The following is a 16,479-nucleotide window of genomic DNA, read 5'->3' as shown; positions in this document are numbered from 1 at the left end:
AGGAACTGAGACCATGGTACAGGAGACAATAAAATGCTTCCTTTTTTCTTAGGTACAAGGGCCAGCTCTAAATAAAATTCTGAAATTAGCACTTTATTGTTAATGTTTTCCTGTTGTCATTTTTCATGTGCTAGTGCTCTTGTTTTATAAAGATTCCATATCCCTTCCTGCACTAAGACCTTATGTAGATCTTTTTTTCTTCTTTCACATACTTGATGCTCCTAAACTATCTCCTTTCCTTCTCGTTCTTTTGCCCACTCACCTAATAAAGCGAATGTCAACCTGCATGTTCACTTAAACAGAATTATCAGACTGACTTGCTACTGAATCTAAATAATGTAACCCCTCCCAGTAGTTGCACTTGACAGGAAAAAAAAACCTGTGTTTATTATCTGGGTATTCTGTTGGTGGAATTTCAGACTGTAGTACAAAAGACTGAACACATAATTATAGTCCTGTGTAAGCTGTTTTGTGGAGCAGAAGGCAGAAATTAGAGCAGCTGGCTCCATTTGGAAATCTTAATAACTGTGGCTTTTTTTGCTCTTCTGAAACTATAAGCATCTTTTTATATATATCTTTCACATATACCTTTTTGTAGATGCCTCTGATTAGTTTCCTAGAGATACTAACAAAACATACACTCACACACACCACACATTTGTAAAAGTGTAAGTGGAAATCTCTTTCCTTTGTGTCACTCATCACCTTTCAGTTCTCTTCTCCAGTAGGTTGTAAGCTTCAGTGGATACAAGCAATCTTATTCTCTGCTGGATCCCCAGAACTGAGTGCGCTATTTGACACATGAGTTAATGAACTCAGGGGTTCTTTAAAAGATTACCATTTGATGACTGTGGTTCTGTTAGCAACAGGAACAGTGGGAATTCTAGTGAATTTGTATAGGAACAGCAACTGATTATATGTGTATATTATTTAGGTTAGAGACCACCTGTAATTTCTCCTTTTATATTTGAATTTTTAGTGATTTTAATATTTAAGTGCACAAGCTAAAATATAATACAGCAATCAAGACAAAACTTGGAGAATCACTGAAATGTTAATTTCTTAGTAGTCTTTTCCTACTGTAAGAGTTCTAATTTCTGTTATTCTGTCATGTGATGGCTTTGCTCTTTTGTTTTTTCTCCAAGCTTAGAGTCCTCTAATGTAACACTGTGCCGTTTTTGAGATTCAAAATTCTGGCTTGGAGAGCCTGAGTGGCTCAGTCGATTAAGCGTCCGACTTCAGCTCAGGTCATGATCTCACAGTTTAGGAGTTCGAGCCCTGCATTGGGCTCTGTGCTAACAGCTCAGAGCCTTCATGAAGCCTTCTTCGGATTGTGCATCTCTCTGTCTCTCTGTCTCTCTGTCTCTCTGTCTCTCTCTCTCTCTGCCCCTCCCCTGCTCACACTCTGTCTCTCTCAAAAATGAATAAACGTTAAGTTTTTTTTTTTTTTTAAATTCTGGCATACTTCAGCTTTTCCTTTGTTTGCACGCACAGGTGGTGGTCGGTATGTTCCAGGGTCTTCATCAGGATCTGCTAACACGCTGCCTGCGGCAGATCCTTTTACAGGTGGGATGCAGTTTCAATAAGTACATCTTTTTTCACTTACTGTGTAACATTTTGCATTGTATGGCTTTACATTTTGGAGATATCATCCAATTATTAATAATTCCCTTATCTATATTTCTAATTTTGATGGATCTCCTTTTCTTTAACTTCTAATTTTTGCCTTTTCCTGGAGTATTTTGTAGTTTTCCTCATGACTTTTAAATAGCATATTATTAGAACTCATCGTTTTCTCCAGTGGTCCTTCCTGCAAGGAGAGCAAGAGTCAGTAAGGGCATAGGTTTTAGAGTCAGATAGACCTTGGTTCAAAATCTGGCTCTACCACTTACTTGCTATGAGAAGTTGGCAAGTTGCTTAACCTGTCTGAGCCTATTTTTTTTATCTGTGAAATTAGATAATAGGGGAACCCACCAACCAAGACACAGCATGATTGCTATTACTGGCGAGATCCTACCGATCACAAGCCAAGAAGGAGCCATGTGAGTCCCTGATATTGGATGGAGCGGTGCAGTCAAGAAGTCTGTCTGGGCTTATTTTGCCTTAGCAAATGAAGGAGACAGTCCACTCAGCTACCCAGGATTAGTCTTCTAATCTGTTATTAATGGCCTTCGTGATGCCCTGGAAGTGTTGGTGTATCTCTTCAAAGTGACTTTATTTACCAAGGTATGCATGCCTCAGCATCAACACTACTGGGAAAATAATTGCCAAACTTGGACTTAAGTGCAGCTGAAGAAGTCTCTGTTTTCAGAACAGCTTTTGATATATTTTATGAAGCTGTGGTTGGATCTTCAGCCAGAGTTCCTGGACAATAGACCAAATTTGGGAAGAGATCCTTGGCATTTATGGTATCCACTGGCCTTGCCAAGATACAGTCCTGTCTAAACCATAAATTGGAGCAGCACACAACCTTTGGTCACTGTCATGAATTTGTGAATCGCTGTCAGTGAGCTTCTTCTCTCCAGTGAATGAATTGGTGGCCCAGTTGCACGTAGCTGCACCCTGTGCATTGATAACCAATATACTGCACTAACCACCTATCAAGATCAAGCTAAATGTTGTGATGGCACAGTGGCTGTTAAGGAAATCTTTGATGACATAATGCAATTTGAAAAAGTAGTAACGATCTGAAGCGTAGATAAGATGATGACTTATTCAGACATAGTGATGCCCTAAAACTTAGAACATCATAGTTCCTGGATCTCATTAGCAGCTTTTTCTTGGAACAGAAAGAACATACCAAGCTTCGAACAATACCAACAAAATCAAGAGAATTCCTGGGGCCATCATAGCTGGAGTATGTCTCACTGTTGCATAATGTCAGTAACTCAGAAGATGCAGTGATTATGGAAATGTGCAAGATAGCATACTAAACATCCAAGAGAATTATGGAATTAGGATAACTGAACCATACTATTATAAAAAATAGATAACCATATTGAGATGTTAGGGAAATGAAATGGTATGGTACATGTAAAGTGTTTAGCAGAATGCCTGGACTGTGTTTAAGCCCTCGGTAGATTTTAGTATACATTCCTCCAATTTTGCCAGTAGCACTGGGGCCAAGAGTTTTCCCCATCTAGCTTATGACTTAAGGTCAGTGTTGATTCTCTTTTTTTTTTTTTTCCCCTTATTTATGTGGTTCCCAAACTTCTAATGTCAATTAGAATCATCTGGGATGCTTGTTTAAAGTATCAAAAGGTCCTTCACACAGAGATATTCTGATATACTAGATTGGTGAGGAGGTTAAAAATACTCATGCCCTGATCCCTCACCCATGGATTCTGATTAAATGTTCTTTGCTGTGGTTTGCTATTAAGTAATTTCAAAAGCTCCCTGTCAGTTTCTACCGTGAAGCCAGTTTGGAGAACCACTAGGCTGTTATGGGTGGACCCTGAAAATCTACACATTGAATAGGTGACTCCTTCAGGTTGTTGGAGAACCACATTTAGAAAAGTGTAGGATTGGGATGCCTGGGTGGCTCAGTCAGTTAAGCGTCTAACTCGTGATTTTGGCTCAGGTCATGATCTCAGCGTCGTGAAATTGAGCCCTGTGTTGGGCTCCACAGTGGATGTGGAGTCTGCTTGAGATTCTCTCACTCTCCCTCTACCCCCGCCCCCTACTTGCATACTCACTCTCTCTCTCTCTAAAAATAAATGAATAATAATAATAATAACAAGTGTAGATTTACTTTGCCTCATAAGTAATGCCTTGGGCAAGTTATTTAGCCTTTTTGTAAAATATTGTTAATAATAATAGTATCTAATTAATATTTAAATGCATATATAAACATAAGATGCTTAGCATGCTAGCTAGCATATTAGTAAAAACTCAAAGCCTCTTATTCTGTGTTCTTCATTATTTTAATTAATCTATTTACATCTGCAGTTTTTGTTTTTCATTTTTTGTTTTGTTTGCTTTTCTGTATGTATTACACCCATTGTACCAACTCCTAGATATTAAATTCGGAGGGGTTAGAACAGTAGCTTATCTTTATTCATCCTATAAAGGCTGACCCAGGACTCTGAACATCTTCAAATCCTGCTGATTCTTTCTCTACATTTGTTTCTCATGTTCCTTTCTTTGTATTTTCAATGAGACATCCACAAGTAGGATCTCAGATGTGTGACAGAGCTATTTTCATACCATCTCTAAATCTTATATAATCTGTTTTTTGCTTATGTGCTAGTTAATCCTGTCTCTATTTCAGTAGGATGGTGTTCACATTTATTTTTTTTTCTTATTTTTGTTTTTTTAAGATTTTCTTTTTGAGTAATCTCTACATCCAATGTGGGGCTCAAATTTACAACCCAAGATCAAGAGTTGCATGCTCTACCAACTGAGCCAGCCAGGTGCCCCATGTTCACATTTCATTATGGAAACCTTGTAATTTCTTCTCTCCAATCCACTAATGCTTTTTCACTTCATTAGCTTCTGTAATTATAATGTATAAGGCATCTAATGTTTACTTTGTAACTTGAGAATTTTAAGTCTCACAATTATTGGCACCAACTATATGTCAGGTACTGTTCTCAACATTTTTCTGTATTAAATTTACAGCCCATTTATTATATATATAAAGATACCATTCTGGGGTGCCTGGGTAGCTCAGTTGGTTAAGAGTCGGACTTTGGCTCAGGTCATGATCTCATGGTCCATGAGTTCAAGCCCTGCATCGGGCTCTGTGCTGACAGCTCAGAGTGTGGAGCCTGCTTCAAATTCTGTGTCTCCCTCTCTGCCCCTCCCCCACGCAAGCTCTGTCTCTCTTTCTCTCTCTCAAAAAAATAAACATTAAAAAATTTAAAAAGAAAGTGGCGCCTGGGTGGCTCAATTGGTTGAGTGTCCAACTTCAGCTCAGGTCATGATCTCACAGTCTGTGAGTTCTGCTTCAGATTCTGTGTCTCCCTCTCTCTCTGATCCTCCCCCGTTCATGCTCTCTCTGTCTCAAAAATAAATAAACATTAAAAAAAAAATTTTAAAAAGATGCCATTCTAAGGTGTGACTCCTAATGACAGTAAGTTATCGTGTGTAGAGAGCAACATTTTGAACTTTATAATTTACAGTTACCTTTGCTTACTAGATGTATTAATTGCATTTTAGGCAGTGGTCGTTATGTGCCAGGGTCTGCCACTATGGGGACTACCATGGCTGGAGCTGATCCATTTACAGGTACATACTTTTCATTTCCTTTTCTTCTTCCCCTTTGTTGCTAGAGAACTTTTCATATAGTAGATCAAGACCAAACTTCTTGACCTGGCTTTTAGAGCGTTCTCAGAATTGTGTCATAGTGCATATTTAACTCACGTAGGAAACTTTAAAAAAGTACTTCAACCTCATCCCCAGAGATGTTCACTTGGTCTGTTACTGCTGTGCGTTGGGGCCTTGGCAAGGGTAGTTTTTATAATCTTATAATGTGATTCTAATGTGTGGCCAGGATTGAAAACTGCTATTCTGCTCTTATAGGTTGGGTTTTCTCACTACCCTTATAAAAACTGAGCTTATTCCTCTCTGTCCTTTGTTTGTTCTTAATGTATTGAGAATTTTAGTCACTATGCTAAATATTATTCTGCTTAACAGGACTTACAAAACAAATCTGATTTTGTGATTTAGGCCTATGCTATTTGGCCTTCTCCTAAGCAATTAATTTTTCTTTTTATTCTTAGTATCTAGCCCAGAGTCTGACACATCTTACTTGTTCATCATTGTTGAATATAGGCAGACCTGCTTTCCTTTGTAAGGGTTGCTAGCAAAATGCAGAACTAAATTGTAAACCGCTTGCAAGTTTGACAGCTCTCTTTGACATATATTTTCCCCTACTTGTTATTTTCTACAAGAGAATAATATATGTATGACACATATGTTCTTGACCATAATAAAATGTATACTTATAAACCCGGCACTCTACTTAAGAACTAACTTGGTATATGATTTTTGTAAACTATTTTTTCATTGCAAAAGTAACACTGGCTGGTAGTTTTGAAGTAGATCATAGTGGACGAGAATGCTTCAATTCAGATCTCAATTTCACTACTTTCTACCTGTTTTACTATGAGCCAATTACTCTGTTTCTGTGCCTCTGTTTTTCTCATTTGTAAAGTTGAAGTAATATCTACCTCTTGGAGTTGTTAAGAGCTTAAAATGACAATATATGTAAATCACTTTATACAGAATAAATGCTTAGTAATTGTCAGCTGTACCTATTGCATTATAAAAGAGTCTAAAGTTAACAGTGCTGGGTGGCTCAGTTAAGTGTCCGACTCTTGATTTCGGCTCAGGTCATGATCCCAGGGTCATGGGATCGAGCCCCATGTTGGGCTCCATGCTGAGCGTGGAGCCTGCTTGAGATTCTGTCTCTTTCCCCCTCTGCTCTTCTTTGCGCATGCTCTCTCTCTCTTTAAAAAAAAAAAAAAATTAATTAAATTAAAAACTTTTAAAGTATGAGAGATGTAGAGAATATGAAATGGAGAGGCTTTGTTTTACATTTAAGCTCCCATTCCAGAAACTAAAATTTATTATATCAACAAATATAAATAGTATATAAAATCTTACGATTTTTCTTTCTTTTTTCTGAAGTGCTTGTTTTATTGCATGCACTGAATAGTTATGTATCTCAATAATTGTAAAAACAAAGTCATAGAGTTAGAAAAAAATCTCATTTTTTATTCTTTATGTTTTTCATCATCGTTTGTTCTGTGAATAGGCAATAGTGCCTACCGATCAGCTGCATCTAAGACGGTGAATATTTATTTCCCTAAAAAAGAGGCTGTCACTTTTGACCAGGCAAACCCTACACAAATATTAGGTAAGTGCATTTTAATTAAAAAGTTTTTTCACATATCCATAGACTTCTGTGTAGTGCAGTCAAGGCTGTTCTCCTCACATGAGCTAGGAACTGGGTTCTTACGTGATAGAGACTTCTGTTATTACACAACTGTGTCTACTACAAATACGCAGTCTCATAATGGACGCTTAATACTTGCAAGATGCCTTATACAAATATGAGGTTAATGCTTTATGATGCTTTTATTGATAAAAAAAACTAAAGGGGAAATCTAAATCCCATCTCCTAAGCTCTTAATGTTTTCAGGAAAAGAAAGTAATGAAAATGAATGAGTAAAGCACTTAAAAATAAAGATTATGCCTTTAAAAAATTAGTGGCCTTTAGAAATCATAATAAAAGGCTGTTCAGATTGCCCATTAAAAATGAAACTGCCAGCTGACTTTGATAGCTTTTTCTGTTAACTCATTTCTCTCAAAATAAAATGGCAGGTGGCTTTGGACTAAATACTATTAGCTCTGTTTGCCATTACTACCTCATGAGAATTAATTGAGATAAGATAACATATACATCTCAGTATAAGATATGGGTGTTTTGATCAGAATTAACTTTCATACTATCTGTATAAAAATCATTAGTAAGTACTTTCTTACTTATTTTGAACAATACACATTCTCGTCCTTTTGCATCCCTTAAATAAACTGTTTTCAATATTCTGTTAGTGTTAAAATTTTTAATGCCAAAGGAAAGTTAAAGAGGTCAGGTTTCCAGTTATGATTGATAAAAATCTGTAAATTTGGACAATTTAAGCTTTTTGTGATGGGAACTTGAGCTTTTTTATTCTTTATAAGATTTTTGATGGGATGCCTGGCTGGCTCAGTTGGTACAACATGAGACTCTTGATCTCATGGTGATGAGTTCAAGCCCTCTGTTGGGAATAGAAATTATCGAAAAAGAAAAAAAAAAAAAAGATTCTTGAGGAAGCAGTGTTGGATGACTCAAAGTAGCATTAGTGATGACAAGGATGCTAATATTGAAGATGCAGGAAAAGGGCTTAAAAAAATTGTTTCATGAAATGTAAATATGGTGACAAAAGGCAGCATTTGCATTAAATAGGTTTTTAAAGTAATGTCAAATATGCATATGGAACTTAGTCAATAAATTAAATATTATACACAGACATTTAACTCTTCAGTTATTTCATTGACAAGCATAGAAGTAACATAAGTTGGCCAAAAGTTGTTATAAATTTTTCTTTGAGAATATAGAGGATTGACTTATAGTTGGTTATAAGGATGATACTGCTTTGAAAGCCAAAATGATTACAAGTATCTACTTTAAAACTCACTTGAAGCAGAAACCCTCATAAGATCTTAGAAAATAATAAGTAAAATAAAAATCACCACAGTAACCTTTCATTTTTCTATAATGGGCTCAACTTAAAAATACTCCCAGGCCTTACCCTTATTTGACGGTCTTTGATAACTGCCATGAAAAGTCTCACCTCCCCATGGTGTGTGGTAGAATTCTCTTATTGCAAATTTTGGCACTTTTGTATTACATCTGGCTAATTACAGTTAGAGAATTTTCAAAGTCTGGGTTTGTGTTCTAGGTAAACTGAAGGAACTTAATGGAGCTGCATCTGAAGAGAAGAAGTTAACGGAGGATGACTTGATACTTCTTGAAAAGATACTGTCTCTAATATGTAATAATTCTTCAGAAAAACCCACAGCCCAGCAACTTCAGATTCTGTGGAAAGCTATTTACTGGCCTGAAGGTATGGAAACAGTCTTTAAAATGTAATTAGAGGGGTGCCTGGGTGGCTCAGTCAGTTAAGCCTCCAACTTTGGCTCAGCTCATGATCTCACGGTCCGTGGGCTCGAGACCTGCATCAGGCTCTGTGCTGACAGCTCAGAGCCTGCAGCCTGACTAAGATGCTGTGTCTCCCTCTCTCTCTGTTCCTCCCCCGCTCACGCTCTGTCTCTGTCTCTCAAAAATGAACAAAAAAGCACTAAAAACATTTTTTTAAATGTAATTAGAAAACAAAGTATGTCTGTTTATTTCTGTCAGTATTACTGGTGTTTCCAGATTGAGTAAAAGTTACCCTGGGTACTTGTTATTCACATTGTGAGAAACTTCACAAAAAGGACTCACCACACCCCTGTAATTCATAGTCTTGATTTGTCACATGCCTTATGAGAATCTGAAAGGAACGGCATGTACCATGGCATGTACCATTTCGTATACTATTTCAGAGCATCTGTGGATCCCGGCAAGCCATCCAAGAGATGTTTTGTGACCTATTAACCCCAGGCTACAAACCTTTGCTATAATTTTGTTTTAACTCACTTAATACCTTTTAAATTCCAAAAGTGTCCTCTCCCTTATTATTTTTTCATGCTGTTGATTAGAGAAGAAAAATAATTTGTCCCACAAAATATCCATATTTTGGATTTGGGGGCCACTTAATGTGTTCCACTATCTCCATAGTTCCTGCTAGACATAATTAGATCCTGGTTCAATAGATTTTTTTTTTTTAAGTGAATATCCTTTATAAATGATGCCACATACTATCTTTATATCATAGGGCATATAATTTCTGGATTCCTTATTTTTAGTGATGTTAAGAAGATTATTGAGTGGCTACATTCAGATGGTGTCTGCCCAGTCTTTTGAATGTAAAGCTCTCCACCAATCTGTAAGCATGCTATTAGCATTTGTCAACTGGAATTCTGTAAAAAGCTTTTCTTCTTCAACTCTTTGGTCTTGTAGGATTTTTTAAAGCATCCTACATTACACGATTCATTCCACAAGGATATATTGAGTACTCCATATGTGTCAGGCTGTTTGATAGCCCATTTAAATTATTTTTAAAGTGTACACGATCTCATAGCAATAAATCCAGTCCCTATAAAAATGAAAAATCAGTTAACACAAGTTTTAGAAATATATATATTACATAAAGCACGCACATGGCTTTTAACATTTTCTAAAATGAGCATGTGTTAATGAAATAAGATTCTGAAAATTGAGTAACAGTCATAGGAATTTTCTGGGGTTTTATAAACATTAATGAATTTTTCTTTTTAACAGATATTGTCTTTCCTGCACTTGACATTCTTCGGTTGTCAATTAAACATCCCAGTGTGAACGAGAACTTCTGCAACGAAAAGGAAGGGGCTCAGTTCAGCAGTCATCTTATCAGTCTTCTGAACCCTAAAGGAAAGCCGGCAAACCAGCTGCTTGCTCTGAGGACTTTTTGCAATTGTTTTGTTGGCCAGGCAGGACAAAAGCTCATGATGTCCCAAAGGGAATCTCTAATGTCACATGCAATAGAACTGAAATCAGGGAGCAATAAGAACATTCACATTGCTCTGGCTACATTGACCCTGAACTATTCTGTTTGTTTTCATAAAGACCATAACATTGAAGGGAAAGCTCAGTGCTTGTCAGTAATTAGCACAGTCTTGGAAGTTGTACAAGACCTCGAAGCCACTTTTAGACTCCTTGTGGCTCTTGGGACACTTATCAGTGACGATTTAAATGCTGTACAGTTAGCCAAGTCTTTAGGTGTTGATTCTCAAATAAAAAAGTATGCCTCAGTATCAGAACCAGCTAAAGTAAGTGAATGCTGTAGACTTATCCTAAATTTACTGTAACAATGGGGACGGGAACTGAGATTTTAAATTGATTAGTGGTTTTTTCCCTCACATTTTACATGACTGATTACAGATGTTAAAAAAAAAAAAAAAAAGGATGCTGTGGAATAAGTAAAATTTCAGATCTTGTAAAGTGGGGGAGGGTAAGAGGAGACAAAGAAGAAATAAAATTTTTGCACTGATGAACTGTGAGATTTTCCTGTGTGATGTGGGTAAGTTTTCAGGAGTTTAGAAACAAATTAAGAATGAGCTAAAATCAACAACAATGCAACTATTACAGTGGCATAATGTACATACCTCTGCTGCATGAAAGAAGATAAGAGCTTTTATTTATATAATTTACTCTTGCTACTTATATAATACCCCCAAACTGTTTTACTTGTTGGTGATTGTCTTTTATTTAATTTCTCCTCTACTCACTTCCATTGCTGATTCTTTCAACAACCCCAATACAAAGTACGTTATAATTTTCAAAAATTAAGTTCTAAATTATTCCATATATCCAAAAGATATGATTTCTTCATTTAAGTTACTTGTAAATAGAAATTGTATTTGTTTGATGGCTTATTTTTTATTTTGAGACAGACAGAGTATGAGCGGGAGGAGGGGCAGAGAGAGGAGACAGAGTCCCAAGCAGGCTCCATCTCACAAACCACAAGATCACGACCTGAGCCAAAATCAAGAGTTGGATGCTTCACCTACTGAGCCACCCAGGCACCCTGATGGTTCATTTTTACATGAAGGAAAAGCAACCTACTAAGCTGTGTTAGGTTGTGTATCACTTCAGATAGATGAGGCCCCAAACAAATTAACTCCAGGCTTGTGCTCCAGTTTCTTTTGCCCCTCTCTATTGGAGGTAACTTCATTATTCATTCCAGTTTTGAAATTAGTTCATTTTTGGTCATTTCCTTTGTCTCAAAAGGAATTTGGAATATGTTGAGTTTTCGAAAGCATTTGTGCAAGCCAGAACCATGCTATTTACAAGTCCAGAGCCTATCATGTGAAACTTACTATTTTTGAGTTCTTAACACTGGCCAGGCACTGTGGTAACCACTTTGATATTTAATTCCCAAAACCTCTTAAATGGAGGGTGATGTCTCTATTTTCAGAAGTAAAGATAATAGGATGAATCATGATAGGAGAAAAAAAGAAAAGTACTATACTTCCTACAGAGAAGCATCCATATTTGTCTCTAAACATCATAGGAACTAGCGAAAGAAGGAACCAATGCACTAATTACATAATTTAATGTCTAAGAGAACTTCAGTTTCTTAAGCATAACTAGGAAAGATCTTTTCACAAAGAGGACTTTGCGTAAAATTGTGAATAGCATTCTCAACATGGATCGTATACAGAACCATCAATTTGCTGGCTTTATTGCAGTCAAAGAATAATCCTTCTCCAATAAGAGAGGAAAGGTTTCCCATCATCTGGATTAATTCAAGGAAAAACTTTTGGAATATCAAAAGGAAATGGGTAAAATAGAAATAGAAGGAATGTGTATTTTGCTGAGTATTAAGTTGCAGTTTTCTGATATGTACCCAGACTTTAAAAAACCTCCATTAGGAATCTGTGCTTTACTTTTTGTTAAGTTTGGATTTAAGTGGTTAAGTCAAACTTAAATGGTGAAGTTAAGAATTTAATCCAGGTCAGCCTGATTCCGTTCCAATACACTGCTTTTCTTGTTAACATTTCCAGTCTAGCATGCAGTCACAAGTACAAACAATTTATCTACAATATTTTTAAATACTAGGTAGGACCTTTCAATGATGGGAGGAACTAAGAACATGAGTTGACTCTTCAAAATAATAAGGGGTGGCAAATTGTAAACACTGCTTCTTTTACTGTACAAGTCTTTTTTCAACAACTTTTATAATATCAGTATTTCATGTTTATTGAAGAAAAATTACAAAAAACGGTTTAGCAAAAAAAAAAAAGATAATCCCATTTGAAAAATAAGTGTATGATGGTTTTGTGATATTTTAAAGTCTTTTTCAGTTAAACTTTTTTAATGATTCCCTTATTATTTTTTTGTGAATATAAAAACATACATTCATTGAATAAAACACACACATCAAATAAAACTTGCCTGTAATCTGACTACCAGAGAAAACCATTAACGTCTTTTGGTGTATCAGTAGGTATGTAAACGTGTTGTTTTTTTCTGAAAGGATTGTGTGATACACATTGTTCAATAACCTGATTTTTAAGCTTAATATAGTATACATCCACCCTAATAAATACAGTACATTATATGGATATATCCATTTCCTATTAGCCGATGTTTTCAATTTTCAACTGTCAGTGCTCAAATAAAAAAAAAGTATCTCACTAGTTCCTTAGGCTACATTTTATACATAGAATTGGTGGGTCAAGTTATAACAATGTACATGTTTAGACTTGATACATGCTGTCAAGTCACTTCCAGTGGTAAAAGTCTTGGAGTTAATGTCTTTCATGTTGCATTTAAAACACAGTTGCCTGCAAAAGAGATGTATCATTGTCTTGATTTCACAACTATTATCCTCCATCTGGCCTTACATTTTTTTTTTAAGTTTTTTTTTTTAACTATTATTTCTTTTTGAGAGACAGAGACAGAGAGTGTGAGTGGGGTGGAGGGGCAGAGAGAGAGAGAGAAAGGATCCGAAGCAAGCTCCAGGCTCTGAGCTGTTGGCACAGAGCTGGATGCGGGGCTTGAACCCACAACCTTGAGATCATGACCCGAGCCAAAATCAGAGGCTCAACCAACTAAGCCACCCAGGCACCCCTGGCTTTATATTTTTTAAATGAGCATGCTTCTATTGTGGTTCTCCCCCCAAATTCCAATCCCCCCACCCCCAGCCCCTGATATTAGCAGAGTTTATAACTAAGTAGCAATACAATGAATTTTTTACCTACCTCATAATCCTTTGAAGTGATGGAAGAAGCATAGTGAAAAAGATTCTTCACAAATTCTGGGGATGAGACTGGGAAATAGCTTCCTTAACAGTTATCACTGTTTATCTTCTGGTTATTTTGTTAAGAAATGATAAAATGTATAGAGAATCATTTGTGATGTATCATACCTTGTAAAGGTCTTGAGATATAAATTGATTAGGAAATGTTACTCAATCTTAAAAAAAAATTCTAATCTAACTTCTAGTATATTTTTCTATAGAAAATGATATACTGTGTTTGGGCTGCTACAAAAAAAATCCAACAATAGATTGGATGGATTAAAAACAAACATTTATTTCTCAACATTCTGGAGGCCAGGAAGTCCAAGACGATGGTGCCAGCATATTTGGTGTTTGACAAGAGCCCATTCCTGTTTTTTGCATGGCAGAAGGAGAGAGATGGGGTCTCCCCATTCATGAGGACTCCACCCCCACTAATCATCTCCCAAAGGCCCCATCACATTGGGGATTAGGTTTCAATACAATGAATTGCGGGGGGGGGGGGGGTATAAATACAATTTTGAATATTTTTTCATTTAACAATATCTTTCCATGTGTTTTCCTTCAATTTTTTTTAAATGAACATGTTCATACATAGAAATTCAAAGAATACAGTGAACACTCATGGACTTGTCAACTAGGTTCTACAGTTGTTAACATTGCTATATTGGCTTTATCTCTTTCTTTTGAAATTATTTAAAAGTAAATTACAGACATTACACTTATCAACCATATACTTCAATTTGTATCTTCTAAGAACAAGGACATTCTAAGGAATATTATTTGTAACCATAATATTGTATTTAAGAGAATCAGTAATTTCCTAATATCTAATAACTAGTCCACATCCAAGTTTCCTTGTTGTCTCATAATATCTTTTATCACTTTTTTTTAAATGTTTGTTTTTGAGAGAGACAGACAGACCATGAGCAGGGGTGGGGCAGAGAGAGGGAGACACAGAACTTGAAGCAGGCTCCAGGCTCTGCACTGTCAGCACAGAGCCCAACACAAGGCTCAGACTCATGAATTGTGAGATCACGACCTGAGCCGAAATTGGACGCTCAACTGACTGAGCCACCCAGGTGCCCGATGAATGTTTTTAAAAAGTTTTCTCATCTTTCTATATTTTCTTTTCCTTTTTTAATGTTTATTTTGGACAGAGAGACAGAGCATGAACAGGGGGTGGGAGTGGGTGGGCAGAGACAGAGGGATACAGAATCTGAAGCAAGCTCCAGGCTCTGAGCTTCAGCACAGAGCCTGATGCAGGGCTTGAATCACGAACAGCAAGATCATAACCTGGGCTGAAGTCGGCACTTAACCAACTGAGCCACCCAGGCACCCCCTATATTTTATTTTTTTAAGTGATTATCATGTTTTTACTTGTTTAATGTTTAAAATTAGGGTACTTGTTTTCTGGAGGTACTAAGACAGGATCTTGACTTTGACGGCAACAAGTAAACCACTTTGGTGCCTCTCATGGAGGAAAAGGGTCTTGAGAATACAGTGAGTAATGGAAGTTTTAAAGAGGAGAGAGCTGGGGTGCCTGGGTGGCCCAGTTGGTTAAGTGCCCAACTTCGGCTCAGGTCATGATCTCAAGGTTTGTGAGTTCAAGCCCTGAGTTGGGCTCTGTGCTGACAGCCCAGAGCCTGCAGCCTGTGTCTCCCTCTCTCTCTGCCCCTCCCCCATTCACTCTCCCCACACCCCCAAAATAAATAAACATTAAAAAATTTTTAAAAATAAAATAGAGAGCTGACTAACGCCCTTCTGTAAAGCAGGTAGGCTGATACTGGTCCTAAGCCTTATATGATGAGGTCCTGGGACTTAAAGCTTGACCTTGGGGCTCCTGGACACATTATAATAAATCAGAAAAGTAAAAACGCACAAATGGCAATAATACTTTCATCAGATTTAAAGGCATATGATCTAGTAATACTTACAGGATAGATTGTAACTGAATTTAAAGCAAACCAGTTAAGTAACATTGCAAAAAAACAGAGAAATTTAAGTAGACTAGATAGCATGAATTAACTTTATTATTATTATTTTTTTTTTTGACAGAGACAGAGAGAGCGTGAGCGGGGAGGGACAGAGACAGAAAGACAGAGAGGATCCCAAGCAGGCTCCACACTGTCAGCACAGAGCCTGACGTGGGGCTCCAACTCATGAAACTGAGATCCTGACCTGAGCCAAAATCAAGAGTCGGACGCTTAACCGACTGAGCCACCCAGGCACCCCAGTGTGCATTAAGCAATTACTTTATACTAGTTCTAAGTTTATCCTCATCATCCCTATGGGGAAATTACTGTTAGTAATTTTACTTTTACAAGTGAAGAAACTCAAAAGAGTCAAGTAAATCTTTCTGTAACAAGTCACTAGCAAGAAAACAATGGAGAAGAGAGTAATATTTAATAAATTTAATAAGTTTATTTAATAAATGATGTTGACAAAGCTGGATATCAAGATGAAGAGAAATATCAATTTGTGCTAGGCACTTCACTTTATCATAATAGCAACTATGGTGTTTGGTACTTGCTTATATGTTTGATACACAGAGCTGAAAGTCGCCTGAAACAAACTCTAAATCACATTTCTTTCATTCGTGTGTTTTCAAAGGAACTAATAAATTCAAGAAATGTTTGCTTATTTTTATGTCATTTAAATTTTTCAGTAGTAAAAGCGACCAGAGATGCAGTGTAATATAGTGAAAAAATACTGGTTTTGGGGTTTAAAGGCATACATTTCAATGACATTTCCACTTGCTATGGAGTTAAGTTGCTTGATCTCAGCCCCAGGTTAATCAAAGTTACATTAGGATTTCATAAAATAGAATAAAATATGTAAAATGTCTGCAACCTAATGAGTACTTACCAAGCATTGCTTGGTAAGATAATATAAGGCTACCACCATCTTTAACAATAAAAGTGACTGCTGTATACAAGGAACATTTAGACCGGGAAGAAAAGTATTTGATTTTATTGCTACTGTGAAAAAAATGCCCATTAGAGGGTATCCTGATGATATTTTGTAAAATTAGTTGTTTGGAACT

General features: G+C 36.6%; 1 protein-coding gene across 3 annotated transcripts in view; it reads left to right on the top strand.

Moving 5' to 3' along the window:
* The window catches only part of PLAA (phospholipase A2 activating protein), a 42,033-nt gene extending 31,354 nt beyond the window's left edge, over window positions 1–10,679 (top strand). For 2 of the 3 annotated variants that reach the window (XM_042963777.1, XM_007098506.3), the window contains exons 10-14: window positions 1,495–1,566; window positions 5,161–5,229; window positions 6,761–6,862; window positions 8,451–8,615; window positions 9,932–10,679. In XM_042963777.1, coding sequence (XP_042819711.1) covers window positions 1,495–1,566; window positions 5,161–5,229; window positions 6,761–6,862; window positions 8,451–8,615; window positions 9,932–10,497 — 974 coding nt within the window. In that variant the 3' untranslated portion in view covers window positions 10,498–10,679. The remainder of the gene's footprint in view (window positions 1–1,494; window positions 1,567–5,160; window positions 5,230–6,760; window positions 6,863–8,450; window positions 8,616–9,931) is intronic. The other variant, XM_042963776.1, reaches the window with a different exon arrangement.
* The last annotated feature ends 5,800 nt before the right edge of the window (window positions 10,680–16,479 follow it).

Source organism: Panthera tigris, chromosome D4, assembly GCF_018350195.1.
Source record: "Panthera tigris isolate Pti1 chromosome D4, P.tigris_Pti1_mat1.1, whole genome shotgun sequence".
Lineage (NCBI taxonomy): Eukaryota > Metazoa > Chordata > Mammalia > Carnivora > Felidae > Panthera > Panthera tigris.
This window is presented reverse-complemented; position numbering and strand designations above follow the sequence as displayed.